At 34.9% G+C, this 18,493-nt stretch overlaps 1 protein-coding gene across 4 annotated transcripts in view; it reads left to right on the top strand.

Moving 5' to 3' along the window:
* LOC150107475 (zinc finger protein 385B-like) overlaps nt 1-18,493 on the top strand; it is a 139,558-nt gene that overhangs the window by 73,354 nt on the left and 47,711 nt on the right. For all 4 annotated transcript variants that reach the window (XM_090391322.1, XM_090391321.1, XM_090391323.1 and 1 more), the window contains exon 6: nt 4,370-4,471. In XM_090391322.1, the coding sequence (XP_090247448.1) occupies nt 4,370-4,471 (102 nt within the window). The remainder of the gene's footprint in view (nt 1-4,369; nt 4,472-18,493) is intronic.

The following is an 18,493-nucleotide window of genomic DNA, read 5'->3' as shown; positions in this document are numbered from 1 at the left end:
GCAAACAAATACCATTAACTGAGCAATATCAGTGAAGTCGTTTGATTCATCAAATTGTAATGAAAACGTAACGCACTGGTGAATGTCTGACATTAACATAGCCTGGAAAACTTTTCTCCAGCAATTGGAACTCTTCCTTTCAGCAATTTGAAACCTTGTCTGCGGCTTAGAAGTAGTCTGTCTCTGTATCAACGTCTTGAACCGAGAAGTTCCTTTCTGGAAGCGGGAAACTCCTCTCAAGCAGCAACATGGATCCGGGCAGTCTCTCTCTGATGCAGACTTTGGACAGTAATTCTGGAACTGGTACCCCTTCTGCTTGCTTCAGTTTCTTTTTATTAAGCCTCCTCTGAGACCTCGCATGAAGTTTGGCAACCCCCAAAGAATCGGTATTCGTCTTTCATCTTAAGTTTCAAGTTCAGCACGCCTTTTGTTCTCCTCCAATCAAGAGAAAGTAAGTTGCTGGCCATCGGAAAGTTGTTTGAACTCTTTCTGACTGACTTCGGAGATATTTACGCTTAGAGCCTGCAAGCCTTTCTCATACGTACAAGTTTCAATAACAATCTTTCTAATGTCGCCATGTACAGCTTCAGCAACAAAAACATTGCCTTTGTTTTTAACACTCTAACATATTCTTATTAAAGCAGTATATACAGTTAGCTTCAAAAGAGTTATTTACAAAAACATCTAATACAAACTATACCGAGACAAAGTTTATTTTTTTACAATATTCACATGGGACTTAACCTAAGTAAAAAATCAATGTAATGGGCTTTGGAATATTTAATATTTAAGCTACAATCGAGTTTTTTATACTTTGCTTATAATCGTATTCACTCGGCTTGCTGTTTGACTTCCACTGATCGAAATTAATTCATTTATCAGGACTGATAAGAAAATTACTGATTTGACAATTTTAAAGAAAAATAAATAAACAATAACAATACACTTAAAGCGAATTAAAAATAATACAAAATAATGATAAATAAAATATTATGTTTCCAGTTTTAATTAAATTTGTAAGTAAGGAGGAATACTCAAGAGATCGACCAAAAATCGCTCCACGATTGACGGGTTGAACACCTCTTGTCTAGGAGATATTGTTGAGAATGAGGCATGATCAACTATAGCAATTAAAGAACATATTTAAACTGGTAATAAAGCCTATTATGCAAATATGAACATGATTAAAAGCAAGCTAATAAGCAGAAATACTAAAATACTAATATATAATAATGCTCGTTAGGCTCGTGGTTACATATGGAAGCGAAGCTTGGACTCTGTGAAAAAGACCAAGACAATTTGAGGAAATTTGAAAGGAAGATTATAAGAAGAATTTATGGACCTTTTGAAGAAAACAGTATATGGAGAATATGGTACAACAAAGAAATTAGTCAAATTCTAAAAGAAGAAGATATTGTTAGGTTCATAAAAGGATAAAGATTGCAATGGTTAGGTCATGTAGAGAAAATGGAGGACTTCTGTATGCTAAGAAGAATATTGATAGAGAAGATATATGCAACAAGGAAAAAAGGAAGACCAAGATTTAGATGGATTGATAACGTAATCCAAGACTTGACTACTATAAAAGTGAAAGGCTGGGAAAGACTAGCCAAGGATAGATCGTGGTGGCAAGTTGTACAGGAGGCTAAGGCTCACAACAGGCTGTAATGCTGGATTGTATATAGATAGGTTGAGGGTAACCTGGTAGAAGAATGAAATGGAGATCCCAAAAATAAAAACTGAGTATAGCATCCCCTATCGGGAGGCAAAGAAGCAGTATACCACAATCCTCCTACACACTGAGAAGGCAGTTGTAAAGGAAGTGTCAGTTGGAACCTTAACACGTCATTCCCACCTTCTCATCACTACAACATCCTTGAATGGTGATTTGTTTGCTGTCTCTGTAGGTCATGGGTGTCCAACCTTTTGGCATGCCTGGGCCACATTCAGTGAAGAGAAATTGTCTTGGGCTGCATATAAAATGCATAATATAGTTAATGTGTGTATATATATATATATAAAGTAACAAAACTTCCTTTATTTTTAAAATTTTTTGTATTATAACATTACAAAAAAAAAAGATGGCAATATAAACACAAAACTAGTGAGATATTTGGCCTTGTTTACGTGAAACACCAATTCATCAATGTCTGGTTCGATGGAAGTTGCATTTTGCAGTGAGCTTTGAAAGTTCTCGCCAGAAATTTTTGATCTTACTGTTTGTATGTCTCATTCTTGAAAATAGTTGTTCACAAATGTGTATACCAACAAAAAGCAATGACACGAATAAAGCGGGATTGTGAAGCAAAGAACATTTTTCTCTGGGAAGATAGGTCTTATAAAAATTAGCAAAGAGACGTGATCAAATTTTTCTTTGAGTTGAATATCTGATTGCAACTCTATGAATACCATTTGAATATTCGAAGGTAATGTATTTATGTCGACTGAAACTTGAGTCGCAAATATACAAAAAAAAATTTATATTTTTTTCTGAAATCTTGAAACCTATTCTGAAATTCCTGTATCAAACGGAAAGAAAGACAGCATATTTTTCATATTACCTAATAATGTTAAAAGTTTAAGATCTTATGTGGCCGCATTACTAACAGTCCAGGACCGCATGCGGGCTGCAGATTGGATGCCCCTGCTCTAGATCATATCAAAGAGAAAAATTGATATGGGGACTCACTCCAGAGACATGCCAAAAATGGTTCCACTATGTGAGAATCCACTCATTAAAAAATAATGGACTGTGCACCAAAGAGGATCAAAGACATGCATCTGGTCCCCTCAATAGATGTCCTGTCAATACTATGGCATGGATACCTTTTGTTCCTCCCACAATTAAAAATAATTAATATACTTTGTGCTCTAGAAGGAGTCTAATTTGATGTCTGATTTTTTTCCTGATGGAGATGAAATGAGCTGTCCACAATTTTCCAAAAAGAAAATGCCAATGAAAATAAAACCTTATCATAGGAAACCAGGTGATACCACTAAAAAATAGAAATGAAACATTCCTACAAAAAATTGTTGTGGATTCTGTCAAAACATTTGGGATATCAAGGCTTTCTTGCAGAAGCACAAACTAGTCTGTTTTGCCTGCATGGAACGTGTTAGCAGTGAAAATCTGGCATTATGAAATGTCCTCATTTGTAAGGTTAGGATGAGTTGCCATCATTGTGAGTACCTTTCAGCTAATCTCACTTGATACAAACATAGAGGCAGTTGCCATCCGAATTGGATGGTAACTGCCTCTATGTTTGTATCAAGTATGTTACATCTATTCATGGTTCAGATATTTCTCAGAATGACCTTGATGACATATCACCCCCTTATTTAGTTCTAATGGGAGATTTAAATGGACACAACACTTAGTACTACAAACTGTTGTATTCATTTAAGGTCACCTTAACCTCACAACAAGTTAGACCTCATAAGAAATTGGCATCTCTTATCTGTTCCACCAAAGACCAACCACATTCCCTAGACCTACTAGGAGTATACCAGGTCCCTTGCAGTGGCAAACTATCTTATTACAGCCAAGCAGACAGGACAGCCAATATCAGGATATCTGTACACAAGGAACTACATCCGGTTCTGCCAATGACTTGCTCCATGCTTTGGTTACCCAACACAGGATATGCTGGAAGAATGCCACTCTATTACAGCACAGTAAATGCAAGTATAAAAGACTATTCCTCAAATCAGGCCTTACCCTGAAAAACTTTCCAAACCTCAACAAATGTGGGTGCATGAGACTGCCCGAAATTTTGAAATTTTAAATATGTACATATTTAAAATACATTTTAAGATCATCACCAAAGTATAAGCTTATCCACAAGAATTAGGTTCTTAACCTGCCTGAGTTCTATATATTCTGGCAGATTTTATCAGTCATTGATTGTGGCATACTAGTTTTATTAGTTTAAATTAGCATATGTATGCTTTTGATACATGGTTTATGAATATTTTGACAATTATTTTTATATTCCTTTTTACATTTTCTTCACACCATTTACATTTGCTTGTATATACTGATTTTTATGGCTGTTTGTGCCATTTATATTAATGGCACAGTATGACCATAGCTGTTCTTCTAGTGCAGTTAAACCCAAAACAAGCCTAAATGTGATCTTCTCACTCCAGTTTCAGTTATTCAAGTGTAATTTTGATATAATATATAGTTTATATCAAAACAACAGTTGACTTTAACTGAAATTGGTGTGAATGTAGTAGTTATTCTTCCAAATTTATCAGATTTGTTAAATAATAATTTAATATTATTATTAAATAATAATAATAAAGTTCAGTTTTTAAATGATTTTTTTTTTTTAGTTGATTTAATGAAACATTTTATGCTTCATAGGTAATAAACATAAATTACGTTGCCGGAAGCTTCGAATAGAATCTAACCAGTTCACAAAGCCTACTTCATTTGGTGCTCCAGGAATTATTCCACAAGAAAATGGTATATATATATATATATTATTTAAAATAGCTGTTCCATTGTTAGCTATTATTAATTAGCAGCAATACAAGAATGTTAATAATTGATGTCTCCCAATGGAATTGTCTACTAATTTTATTTTTTAGGCATCACGTTTCATTGGCATACATAGTCAACTATGTATGCTAATATTGTCATTTGACAATTATCTTGTTAGATGATTATGTACTACACATTATTACATGAAAATATGTACATTTTCAACTATCAATGAAATCATGGTAAAATAAAGCATTATCGATCGTAGATTATGTGCTCAAAATAGGCAGCTTGTCTTTAAAGACAATTTTCGTAAGCGCCTGCAAAAGTTCTCTGTCATCTTGAAGAACAAGGGTTGGGAAATCTGCTGGACTTATTGTGTAATTTTATTCCTTAATTCATCCACCATGACCCACTTGGGTTTGAAGCGGGTCATGGTGGAATACCCATTCCTTAAACATACCCCAAATGAAGGCATCAACTGATGTGAGATCAGGAGAACGTGAAGGGTATGGGAATTCTGTGAACCTTGAAATGAACTTTCTGGGGAAGTGTTGTGTAAATAGGCTCTAGAACCATGTGATGTGTGACTGGTTGCTTCGTCCTGTTGGAACCCTGTGCATGAAATGGAATGTATTTTGCATGACACATCCTATCCAAATCCTGGGTGAACGGAACCACCACATTCTCGATTTAGCATTTGTTATACAAGGTCACGGTTATGCCACCCTCATCAGTGAAGTAGGGCCCAATTATGCATTGCTGGAAACAGCACACCATGACCTCTGTGAAGGGGTTTCTCTTGGACAAATTCAGGTCTTGAGAAACTAAGAAATCTGTAGGTTCATCTGTTTACATGAGCTTGTCTTTTTGATGAAAATGAGCTTTGTCTGAGACATTATGGAGGAAGGACTGATCTTCATAGGCATTGAACAGCATGCATACACATTATTCCTGCCATGCAGTGTAATCCATTGCTGTTTAACACTGACCCACCTGTATGATAAGAAAAGACAATCAGCTCCTTAAGTATTCTCTGTATGACTACTTTGGTATCCTAAGTTTTAATTCGCTGTTGACTGCATTTCGGAGATTGTAACACTTGCTTCAGCACATGCCTGTGATTCTCATTTGTGTTAACCGTTCATGGTCTCCCCAAATGCCCTTTGCATTGTGACAGAACACTCCTGGTTCATCGAAACCTCTCGATTAAAGCAATGATGACACTATTTCTTTGGGGTATGTTTACCGAAATGGACTGCTCACAAACATGTTGTAGGCTTGGACCATTTGCTCTACCAACTCTGTACAAATGAAAATAATGTTCAACAATAAATATCTTTTCTTTCAACATCAACACCATTGCTGCAGCTAATTGTAATGGCTCCCGACTACACATGCTCTTCTATTAATGTGCATGCAGTTGAACGGCGTATATATCATGGCATGTCTATTAGTCTACTAAAGCGGGTGTGTCGAAATTCAGTACTTTTTTGCACCATAATGTACTATCCAACATACACTAATTCTTAAGCAAGTTTCATGACTTAAGCATTGCAACAACATTCATCTTTTAGTCACTTTTGAAATGACAAAGGAATCATGGCTGGATGGATATAAATGTAAATGACCTGGAAAGGAAAATGAAAATAGGAACTTAGAATATATTGACATTTACAGGTAAAGAGGAGGAATTACTAGATGTTACAATGGAAAGGAAATTAGATGTTTTGTCTTTGAGTGAGATAAAATGCTAAATACAGAGGGATTTAAGAGGAGACTTGTTTTGCAAAAGGAGCAAAATGTTGTTGGTTTTTATAGTCTCCATGATAGACTTTTAAAGTGTGATGGAATTAGTGATAGGAAAAGGAAACTTGTATTTGAATGGAATGGGTGAATGTCATATGTGTTTTCAAATCATTAGAAATGACATGAAAAAAGCTGTAGATGGAGATCAGTCTTCTTACAGCCAACTTTAAAATATATATGGGGGAAAATGTGGCAAGAAAAATGTATAGCTGAAGTTGTGAATGTTGAAATAGATGGAAGAAAAGGAAAACATTTCAGTCAACAATCAGATTTTAATGACCATGAGTTAATTTTAATTATTATTATTTCTATTTTTACTGTTGTTCCCACCCACAAAAAGTTATATGCAATCCTATTGTACATTTTGTATCGTGGGTGGGCTGAGGTATTTTTGTTATTTATTTTTTTACATAGCCCAGAAATGCTGCTCTAGAGACCAAACATGAACTTTTTCAAAATACTTTAGGACTTAATTACAGAAAATGTATATGACTAGAAAGAAATTTTGAGATGTCATGGTACAAACAGCAGATGAGGTGTGTGTGGAAGAAGAACAAGAAGCAGAAAAAGAAAAAAAGAAGCATTCTAGTTGAAAGAGAGTTAAAGAAGCAGTCAAAAAATAGTTTTTCAAAAGTTCATAAAGACCTAGATCAAATAATGACAGAATTATTTATAATCAGAGAAGGAGTCAAAAAAGAAAAGATAACAACCTAGGTTGAATTTACATATAAGTTGGAAGAAGATGTTAATGTCAACAAAAAATGGTGTGTGTGTGTGGACTAATGAAATATAGAAATAGTAATTAAAAAACAGGATTTTTAAGTGGAAATTTTGTGACTGCTGCTTTTTCTTCTGGTCTTATTCCCCCCCCCCCCCCCCAATATGTTTCTTTCCCTTTTCTTCTTCTTGTTCTGAAAGGGAAGATTAGGATGATGTAGCAAATTAAGAAATCTGTTAAACAACATTCCCATCCTGTTTCTAAGCCATAGTTTTCCAAAAATAGTGTACCAGGGTGGACCAAGAAAAGAAACCAGCTTATTGTGTAAATAGCTTGAGGCAAAAACTCCAACTTCATTGACAGCCTACACACTGAAGTTTACTATATGTGCAAAGTTATCATTAAAAGAATTAATTCTGATTGATAGAGCTAAATGTAGAAAACGCTTGTTCCAATGGCAATTATGCCTTCTGGTCCCCCCCCCCCCCCACAAAAACTGTTGGACATGGCATTTATCCATCTATGCTTCTGCCTATTTTTCACACAAATGGTAGCATTGCAACATCACCTAAAGATAAGGTGATGTTGCAATCATCGACTCCTCGCATTATTCTTCTCATCTAAACTCCTACATAGATGACAAAAGGAAAATCACCTTCTTTATCTGGAACATAGCATTGCATGCTTCCTGTAGTTTCTGCTAGACAGAAGAATCTTGAACAACTTGGATATCAGATAGGATTCTGATCCTGTTGGAATCCCAGTTCTTCTGCTCAAGAGATGTACTCCTGAACTAACCCTTGTTCTTTATCATCTAGAAATGCGCAAGGAAATATGGATCAGGCTTTCGGAATGAAAGGGGAGGCATGCTTATCAACTTCAAAGCTGTGAATATCTTGAAGAAGAGACCCAACAAGAGATGGACTTAGCTGACTGCGAATGGGACAACAAAATGAACTAGATTTCATACTTTCTTCAAGCACTCATATTTTCAGGGATGTTAGCGTTTTTAAACCATATTGGCATCACCTCCGATCATAATTGTGAGAGGGAAAATAGAAATACCAGTGAAAGCTGAGAGACAGAATCATTGCAAAAATATTGCAAAGAAGTTACGAATCAAAGCAAAAAATCCTGCGAATTGTGATTAAACATCACCAAACGCTGCATTGAAATATCTTTTTATGTGTTTTTGGTCGATCAACAATCGCACCCGTTGTGTACACAGCTTTTTCATGTGCAGGATAGTGCAACCCATTCAGTTGAGATGCCTACCATCTCAGCAATCTCACACACTTTCGCTTGTATGTCTTCCATAACGATACCATGGATTTTGTCAATCATTTCCTTCGTAGTGACCTCAGTCAGGTATCCGGAGTGCACTTCATCTTCGATGGATTTACGACCATGTTTAAATTCATTTATCCAAAAATAAATAGTCTTTAATGCTGGTGCAGAGTCCCCATGAACTGCATCTAACTCGTTTTGATCTGCGTGGCTGTTCACTTCTTCAAATAAAAGTGTTTTATCACTGCATGAAACTCGTTTTTTTTTTTCATTTTTATGAAAAGTACAAACACGATAATTTTCAATGTTTGCCAAACAAGAACTATGTGTTGCACATGGCTGAAATTTTGCCAGGGGTCATAAAAAATGAACGTGCTGACACTGGTATGAATGAACAAATTGTGTTGCAGTCTATTGGAAATTTACCATTCTTTTCAAACAACCCTCATAGTAACTATAGAAGAATAACTTATTTTGTTACTGTGCAAAGATTTATGAAAGAAAAATGCCAAGAATAAGAGATGAAATGGAGAAAGAGGTCTAAGAGGAGAGAGAAGTTTGGTTTTAGAAAAGGACAGTCAACTGTTGATTGATTAGGTGTTTATTTATTTGTATTTTTTTTTTTTAAGAGAAAGGGACAGGCATTGGGTAGTTATAAAAATCATCTCTAGGAAAGTTTAGAAAATATAGACATAGGAAAATAAATAGTTATGATCAAGAATGTGTTAAATCTAAGAGTTGTGAAGACTAAATTTGGTAATTTTGGAGTGTTTATACACTTCTGCTGCAATGAGGAAATGTCTTATCTTTATTGGGTGACAAATAATATCCTAGATACAATTAACAACCAGAAAAGAGAAACTGTTGTGTTTGCAGATAATTTGATTTGAGCACATTCTGAAAGAGCCACTGAAAAAACTGGACAAAGGGAACAGTGTGACATAGAACTATGGGTTACATATATTAGTAGCAAGAAAATGGGATAATGGTTTTAAATTATAGAGAAAATGTAAAAGTTAATAATGTTATGCAATGGGAAGGTCTTAAAAATTGGTGAAAACTTGAAATATTTAGGAAGTATACTTTCTAGTGATGGACATTTACATAGGAAATATCAATTTTAATGCTAAGTAGTCTACTTTGGGACAGTGAGGTCCCACTGAAATGTAAACCTTTGATTAACAAAAATAATCTATCCATTTTGTCTTATGCAGCAGAGACATGAAGACTAACAAAAGGAGACATAATAAATAGAAGTGGAAACGAAAGGTTTAAAGACAATATTGGCAAAACCAAGGAACAAATGCTTTGAACTCTTGAAGTTATTTGAATGTAGAATAAATTTAGAAAGAATGTATGAAATGAAAATTAGGTAAAAAGACCAAGAGGAAGGCCATGGAAAGTGTGGCGAGACCAGATAAGATTTTAAAAAAGAAACCTGAGGTGAAACAATGTTCATGAAGAAAGAGCTGGTAGGAGAAAGAAATGAAGAGGCTTAATGTGTCTGACTTGACAGTTTTTGATAAAGTAGTAGTACAACAATGTTTACTGGAAATAGCCAACTGCCTGCTATGCTGTATATAGTATGCCACATTCTGTTTAATTGTATATAAATTATGTATAATTTTGCTTTAAAAAATTGTGGGGGAGGGGTTGTGCTACCTGACCAGTATAGATATCATTATGGTCGAAAATACTACACCCTGCACTTCATTTCCTATGAAATAAAAGAAATTTTGGGAATCAAAACAAAGGAAATTGCTGGAAAGAAATCATGAAAAATGTAACAGAGGAAATTGCCAGAAAAAGAACAAATGAAATCATAGGAAATTGCAAAAAATAAATCGGCAGGAACAGAGAGCAAAGGAAATCTCAGGTAGTTTAAAAAAAAAAAAAAAAATGCAAGAAATAGAATAAAAGAAATGGATCTTTGACTCCATGAGGTCTTGGGTAATAATAATAATAAAGCACACAAAATGACAAGAAAAGGTACAAATGCAAACAATAATGGGAGACATAGGAAAGAACTAGAGTATAAAATTATAAAAATGAAAATACAGAGTTTCAAAATTCTAAGTTAATTAAATGAATGTTGCCTACCTGAAATATTCATAATAAACTAAATATGTGCAGTATTTAGTTTTATATTGTATGTACTATTAACAATCAAAAATAACCTGAAAAACTTCAGGTTATTTTTGATTATATCCAATTATGAAGAGGAAGAGAAGTGATGTGATGAACATTAGTCTGCGTTAGTTAACCTGAAGGGAGGGGGGGAAAGTTGGTTTGAATGTTATCTTCCTAATTGGACACAGACCCAGCAACATACATCTGGCATAAATTAATACTGTTCTCCTAAAACTATAAATTAAAGAAATATTGCACTTTTTAATTTGAAGTAAAAGTTATGAAATTTATTTGAGTGGCTCATTTTCTTTGAAAGACTTTTATAAGGTTAACAAATTCTAAATTTCTGATTTAGAATTCAAGTTTTTGACTTATTTTGGATTTTAATTATAAAAATCTAAATTTTTAGTGTGCACATATTTACAATAGTAGTTCATTGTGAAGATTTCAGGTAAGTGACATTAAGCTAAATGTAATCTTTCAAAATTTAAGCGTTAATTATAGATTTTTATTTCATGCTGTTCTAGTTCTTTCTTATGTCTCCTACTATTGTTTGCATTTATTTTTTCATGTCATTTTGTGTGCTTTATGTATGGTTCCCGCCAATCCTTTGTATTTCATCCTCGTTCTATGATTTCCTGCAGTTATCTTCGTCTATTTCTCATGATTTTCTTTTGTTTTATTTCACAGATTTAACTTTCTATTTTATTTCCTGTGATTTGCTTATGTATTTCTACATTTTCCTCTGTTATGTTTCCTCCATTTCTTTTCTCTCAATCGTGACATAATTTGGTATGAAATTCAGTTTGCTATAGTGAAAGTATTTCAACTTTTAACCATTTTTAATAGTGAGCTTAACACGTTATTGGTTCTATGGGATTTAGGCCATGACTCATATTTTGTTATAATGGTGTTTGCTGTGGTAGTACCCGTCTACTTTAAAAGATCCTCAATAGCCTATTATCAATTAAGTCTTTTGACTGCAGTGACTTAAGTATGATAAAACCGTTGTTTCTTTCTGACTGATAAATATTAATACCATTTATAGAAATTAACTTATAATTAATGATGCAGTATTTTATTCTTCTGGGAATCACAACTTATGGTAATAGTGTTACTTCTTTTAGGAGGCTCACCTTTGTCAGGAAACTAAATACTGAATGTTCCAAGAATGAAATGAATGTAATAAATTTTATTGACGAAGATATGCAATATCTTTTCTGAGCTTCAGCGTAAGTAGAAGAGGAACATGGATATTTCAATGTCATGATATGCTTGATTCTTTCATTCAATAGTCTTGCCACACACTTGTTCAAAAGCTAAGGCTTTCACAAAGTGTGATAATTTAAAGTAGATTGGAAAATGTTGTTTCGGTAATGTGTTATGGTCACAAGACTAAAACAGTAATCTAATCAAGGAAATGAAGCCTATAAATCATGAAGATCACCCCACTTGGAATTTGCCAGACAAATATGACAAGGAGACGAATGGCAGGAAGAAAACATGAATTTTCAAAGATAATTATAAATGTAGACATAAAAACAAACACAACAAATTTATTTATACTTAATCAGATATTTCACCATCTCAATCCATTCTTTATTGAGACCATGGTTAAATGCTGGTCTAAACAAACAAGCATGTGTAATTGGTATGCAGCACCTGCTTAGATTAGTTAATTGTTTTATGTTTAGAATAGTATTTAGTTGTGGTTTCAGTGAAAATAAGTGATTCTGTTTGAAATATCTGATTTTTCAAGTAGCTATAAATGTTTTGCTTTTGTTTATATGTTTTTACAGTCTGTCTAATCCACAGTTACCTTTGAAAAGTCATTGCATCATGCTACACAGAAAAGAAACCATTAGATCAGGCAAGCTCTCTTCTGCAATTTGTTTTGTATTCTGATTTATGAACTTTGTGTAATTATTATTATTATTGCATGAACACCTCCATGGAGTCAAACTCATCGTGGGAGAACTCAGGCAACTATCATACCTCTCCTTGAAACCACTAACAAAACATTCACAACTGACTCAGGCAACCCATTTCATTCATTCATCACTCTTCAAGTGGAAAGTCTCGTCCTCATGCCCTTGCTAACTACACTCTTACCTAACTTCCAGGGATAACCTCTTGTTCTCCTCCTTCTACCCAAGTGTTGAAACATTTCCCCCTGCATCAGTCTTATAAAATCCTTTAAGTAACTTAAACGTTTCTATGATATCTCCTTTTTTGCCTATTGGCCAACATTTATAATCCACAAACCCTCAATCTATAATCATAGGAAGTATTCTACAGACCACTCACCATCTTGATCTCTTGCACCTCTGAATCCTCTCTACCACTTCCTCTTCCCCAATAAACCCAGGTGACCACACCTGAGCACAGCCATCTAGATGTGGTCATAATTTCCTTTATCATTTATGTACAAATTGAACAGCAGTGGTCCAAGTACAGAGCTCTATGGCACACCACTAGTCACCTGCCGTCTCCTGGATTCTGCTTCTCCATATACTACTTTTTTGGTATCTGTCCATCAGCCACCCTTTTATCTATCTCACCAGTTTCATATTCATCTCCATTTGTTGCACACTTTGTATTATAGAGTTCCATATGGTATCCTGCCAAACACTTTTGCAAAATCCAAAATTCTAAAAAGTTAATAATTACTAAGTCATGACCTATCCTTAACAAAGCCATGCTGCCCTCATGAATATCATTCTTATCCACCCATTCCTGAATTCTCTTTTTGACCTACTTTTCTGGTGCTTTAGCTACCACAGACTTAGATCTTCCTTTATACAAAGGAATTATTTTGCCTTCTTTCCACTCTTTTGGGAACAGTCTAGTCAAAGGTATCACTAGTTTTCTTGCATGTTCTCTTAAAATGCAAGCTGATATCCAATTCCACAGCTGTATCTGCATTCAGATTCTGCAATATCCTAAGTACCTCCAATTCCTCACCCTATATTCTGACATCAGTCCTTCACCCCTGCCATAACAGTATCTTCACTTCGATTAGGTACCCTTGCAAAATGGTGACTCAACAATTTCATCTGCCTCCATTACCTCTCGATCATCTGCATTTATTAAAATATTTCTTCCATAGTCATTTTTCCTCCTACTTACTACATAGCAAAAAACTCTTTTGAATTGCCTTTTACCTGTTCAGTTAATTTCTAATCTCTATCTACTACTATTACTCCTAAATCCCTGGCTTCATCAATTTCCAGGAGTACAGTTCCTTCAATGTGGTACACAGTTTGTAATCATGCAGTACTGCCACAGTATGCACAAGGGACGTGCAATTTACTATGACAGTATCTCATGATTAAATTATTTACATTATGACTTCCTATCAGCAGTTTTTCTTCAGGTTACGAGAATTTCTTCAGGCTAGTCTTATTTTTTATAACTCCAATATTGTCAGATCTTTTCTATTCTAACACATTTCTAAATCTATCATTCCACTTATTTCATCTTCCTCTGGGACTATAAACATATTGTATTTTTACAGTTGGCATAAAAGGCATAAACATGCTTTCAGTGGATGTAAATCAATCACATCACTTGTTTTTCAAAAGTTTGTGTAGCATGATTTATACACAAAGAAGGGTCTTTGAAAATGAGCCATTTGCAAATTTCATTTTAACCATAATAAAAATTTAAATATACAGAGTCCGTCAAAAAAATGTATACACACTTCAGCAAAAGAAAAACCTGTATAAAAATTGTAATACTAAATTTATACAGACATCAATGGATGAATACAAGTTACCTTTGACTTCTACAAGCACATAAGGTGCTCAAAGAGGTTACCATTAGCTTCCAGACACTTATTATTATGACAAACTACTGGGCAATGTTGGCCAAAGTATCCAGTGGGATTGCTGAACATGCTTTTCAATTTTTTCTGAAGGACCACCAGTGTAGTTTGTTTTCTACAATACACTACATCCTTTAGAGTCCCCCATAGGTAGAAGTCCAAAGGTGTTAAATCAGGAGAACATGGGGGGGGGGGTTTAAATATCTATTTTTTTATGATATTATTATTATTTATAATTTTTTTTTTTTTTTTTTTGTATGTCGATCTGCACCAATTGTAATATTCTATGATTTAATTTTCTTATCTTATTCTCTTTCCTTATGTCTACTTTACTTCTACTCGTTTCTTTCTGTTAAGTTCTCTTTACCTTTTTCTATCTTAAGCCGATTAATTTAGTCCCCACTTTTAATCCTTTATACTACCTACAAGTGTTAGCGCTGTTAGTAAAAAACCTCTAGAATAGACAATTCACGGATACAGTGTTAACTATTTCCCACGTGATAAAATTCAGGAAAAATCTATTTGTTTTCTCGACTGCGCCACCCTGAATTAAAGTTATGGCACAGGAAGAATAGTTATACCACTTATAGAATAGTAAATTTTTAAAAATAATACCTTAAATAGTCAGTCGTGGCAATTTCTCTAATTTTAGGCACGCAGGTTCGATATTCTTATGAGACAGTGCATTGGCAAAACAAGATCATGCAAGCTATTAACACACATGTTTATTCATTCTAAGGCAAATTATTTACAAAATTCAAATAGCATATATTACGTGTCTGGTTCTAACTAAGATGACAAGAGCACAATGGAGACAATACAATTACATGTCTAATAATGATCATGTAAGCATTTTTGCTCAAGCTTTAAGACAAAGTTTTCAGACACTTGGATAGAATTTAATACTTTAACTTCACTCACGTTATAAACAGAAAAGGCAAAACTTAAACCACATTCAATTTTTGCATTACACAACATTAGCAAATCTTAGATCTCTATATTCTCTTATTCACATTCAACTTGAAGTACGGCTTTCTGACCTCTCTAGTACTTTCTATGCTAATAATTACCAGAACCAACATCAGTCGCTTGAACTTCACAATCTAGGATATTACTTAAAACATTCTACTTACAATCTTTGCCAGTTCTTACACAGTCCTAGATCTTTAAGGCTTAAGGGCATGTTCCACTTCTTCCAAAAAAAAATTTCCGATCAGGCACTAGGTTACGGCAGCGATAATTCACCATACACGTAGATCATCGAAGAATCATACGGTAGGACATCTTGAAAGGACTGTCTCTGCTGCTATTGAACTTCCCATCTTCGTCGGAACTGCTGCTCACGGAATGCGACTCTCCCCGTCCTCAGAAAAGGCTTGGCACAGGAATAAAACTTCGAAATGAGAGCCCCTTGGCCCCTCAATCTCTGCCTTTTATATCACTCTCTCGACTTTGGCCCTTCTTCAAATTAAGTCCCCGGATTTACTTCTCCGTCACCCAAGCTATCATTGGGTTATGGCAGGAAAATTCATACTCCGGTGACCTTTGCAATTGTCACTAGCCTTAGGTCTATTTGCCTAATCTTGTCAGCTTAATTTTAGTTATAATTCTAGTGGTTCTTATATAACTATTCCAAAAATTTGTTACCAGATTTAATACAATAAAGTGAGTTATACATTATTTTAATTACAAGTATTTTATGTAATTTAATTGCCCATGTAAAATCAACATAGAAAAAAAAAATTTCTATTTTTCTTCTATACGAGATTTTACAGGGGGAACTTAGCTTCACCTCTTCATCCTATCCATTGTCCCTACAAACTCTCTTCAAAGTAAGCTCTCACATCTCAGTGGTAGTGTGATGGTGCGCCATATTGTTGGAAGAGAAATTGATCATTCCCATAAAGTTCGTGAATGGCAGGCAAAATGGATGCATAGCATATCTAGGTACACTTGACCAGTAACAGTACCTTCAAAGAAGAATAGTCTTATTAAACCCCTAGATGACAATCCACACCTCTCTTGATTGCCTTGTCCACATGAACGCCCGGATTTTCTGGAGCCCAGTAAACATAATTATGCTGATTCACTGTTCCATTAAGCTTAAATTGTGCTTCATCAAACTGAACCATCTTCCTCACAAACTCCTCATCCTCATCTAGTGTTGAAACCATAGCCGAAGAAGCAGGACTTGTTGCTGTGCAAGGCCACCCGAATCTTCCCTTGTGCACATCACACATGGCACCATGGATCTCAAACATCACGAATGCGTGCAGTTGTCAGGCGTGTTGGAGGTTGTGTTGCATACTCACGTCTCCATTGTCATTGAGCTTCACCAACATTCTCAGATTTGAAATACCACTTTAAAATGGTCTTTCATTCCTCAAACGACAATCGCGCCTTGGCTGTATTGTTTGACAGTTCCTACCAGTTGCGTGTCGATGCTTGTATTCATGTGAGTAATGACATCTTTTGAGAGAACATCACGCTGCACGTAATTCAATCAAACTTCGAAAAAAGTCTATAGATGACATCTGTTAAAGTGCGAATACATTTTTTTGATAGACTCTTTATAAATAACGTAATAAAAAATGGGATACTTAATGATCAAAGCTGTAAAACTGAGAGAAGACTTCCACACAGTCTTCTAAGAGATGTGGAGAATTAACTAGGGCTTCTGACCTAATGTTTAATACTCATCTTCTTGTAGTGCAGCCAGTTAGGTATCTGCCTGGATACTGAATGAATGAGGATGGGCTGGCAATTTGAGATTTATCCAACCAAATTGTATTCTTATTGGCTTAAACCACAATTTCATGACATCTGGAATGTTACCCGGTTAAACAAGGCCCCCATTGTTTTCGCCAGGGAACCAGGGCAAACAGCGAAAAGTCAGCTACTGGAACAAATCCTGAAACACACCCCAACTCAACATCACCAAAGTTCAAGATCGGTACTATCAACATAAGAAGCCTGGGTGGCAAAGAAATAGAGCTTGCTGAGGAATTGGGTAAGTACCACATAGACATAATATGGGTGACTGAAACAAAAAAAGACAAACTGGTGAGATCTTTCTGAGCAATAAATACAAAATGTTATATTCAAGCAAAGACAATCAAGGAAAAGGAGTAGCCATAGTATTCAACACTAAATACAAAGCTAATCTTCTTGAATGGCAGGCAATATCAAGTAGAGTGATGTGGGCAAATATCAGAATGGGGAACTGACAATGAGACTTATTTGTGCCTGTGGTCCCACAGAAGGTTCTACTAAGGCAGAAGTGGAGGAATTTTTTGAGGCTTTAGTGGAAGCATCTGACACAATGAAAAAGGAAAAGTGGGTCCTTTTTGGAGATCTAAATAGCACAGTAGGAAATGATTTTCAGATATACAAATATATTTTGAGAAAATTTGGAGAAAAGAGCAAAGCTAATAATAATGCTGGAAATACCTGTTGGATTTCTGCACAGGACATGAACCGGTTATTACTTACACAATGTTCCAACATAAAAATGTGCACAAATTCACATGGAGAGAAGAGGTAAAGAATAAGAAAAGGTTCATTGACTTTGTTATTGTTGATAGTGATGTTTTCTCACTGTGCAATATACTGTAGTGTACAGAGGATTTGAAATTGGAAGTGATCACCATTTAGTCTTGAGCAGGATAAAATTGAATTTCATATTGAAAAGAAGAAAGTTTTAAAGCAAATAAAAGTTGAGCAGCTCTCAGTTGTGAACTGTAGACTAAAATACACAAACGTTATTCAAGAAAAAATGAATGAGTTTGAGAACAGGAACCAAACTGTGGAGATTCAGTGGCAAACCCTGAAGAAAACATTGATTGATTCATCTAGAGAGGCATATGGTGAAGTTGTCTGCAAGGATAGAAAAATCACAACTCCACGGTGAACACGAGAAGTTAACGAGGCAGGGAAGGAAAACAAGAAAGCATATCAAAAGTTCCTGGCAAATAAGTCAGCTTGTGCTCTTAGAGAACACTGAGACAAATGTAAGAAAGCTAAACACTACGTAAAACTAGCTAAAGGAAGACTTTTGTAAGAACATAGAAAATAAATATCAAGAAGGTGGCAAAATATTCTGGGGACTGTTGGAAATGCTCAGAAATGGAGGAAAGAGTGCTGTAAAAGGAATTAGAGATGATAAAGGTGACATGAAAATTAGAGAAAAGGATATCCTTGAAGTATTTAGTAATTACTTCGAAAAATTGCTAAA

This window comes from Typopeltis vanoorti, chromosome 4, assembly GCF_054136105.1.
Source record: "Typopeltis vanoorti isolate ZY-2024b chromosome 4, IOZ_Tvanoo_1.0, whole genome shotgun sequence".
Taxonomy (NCBI): Eukaryota; Metazoa; Arthropoda; class Arachnida; order Uropygi; family Thelyphonidae; genus Typopeltis; species Typopeltis vanoorti.
The sequence above is the reverse complement of the archived record's forward strand: the minus strand, read 5'-3'. Positions and strand labels throughout refer to the sequence as shown.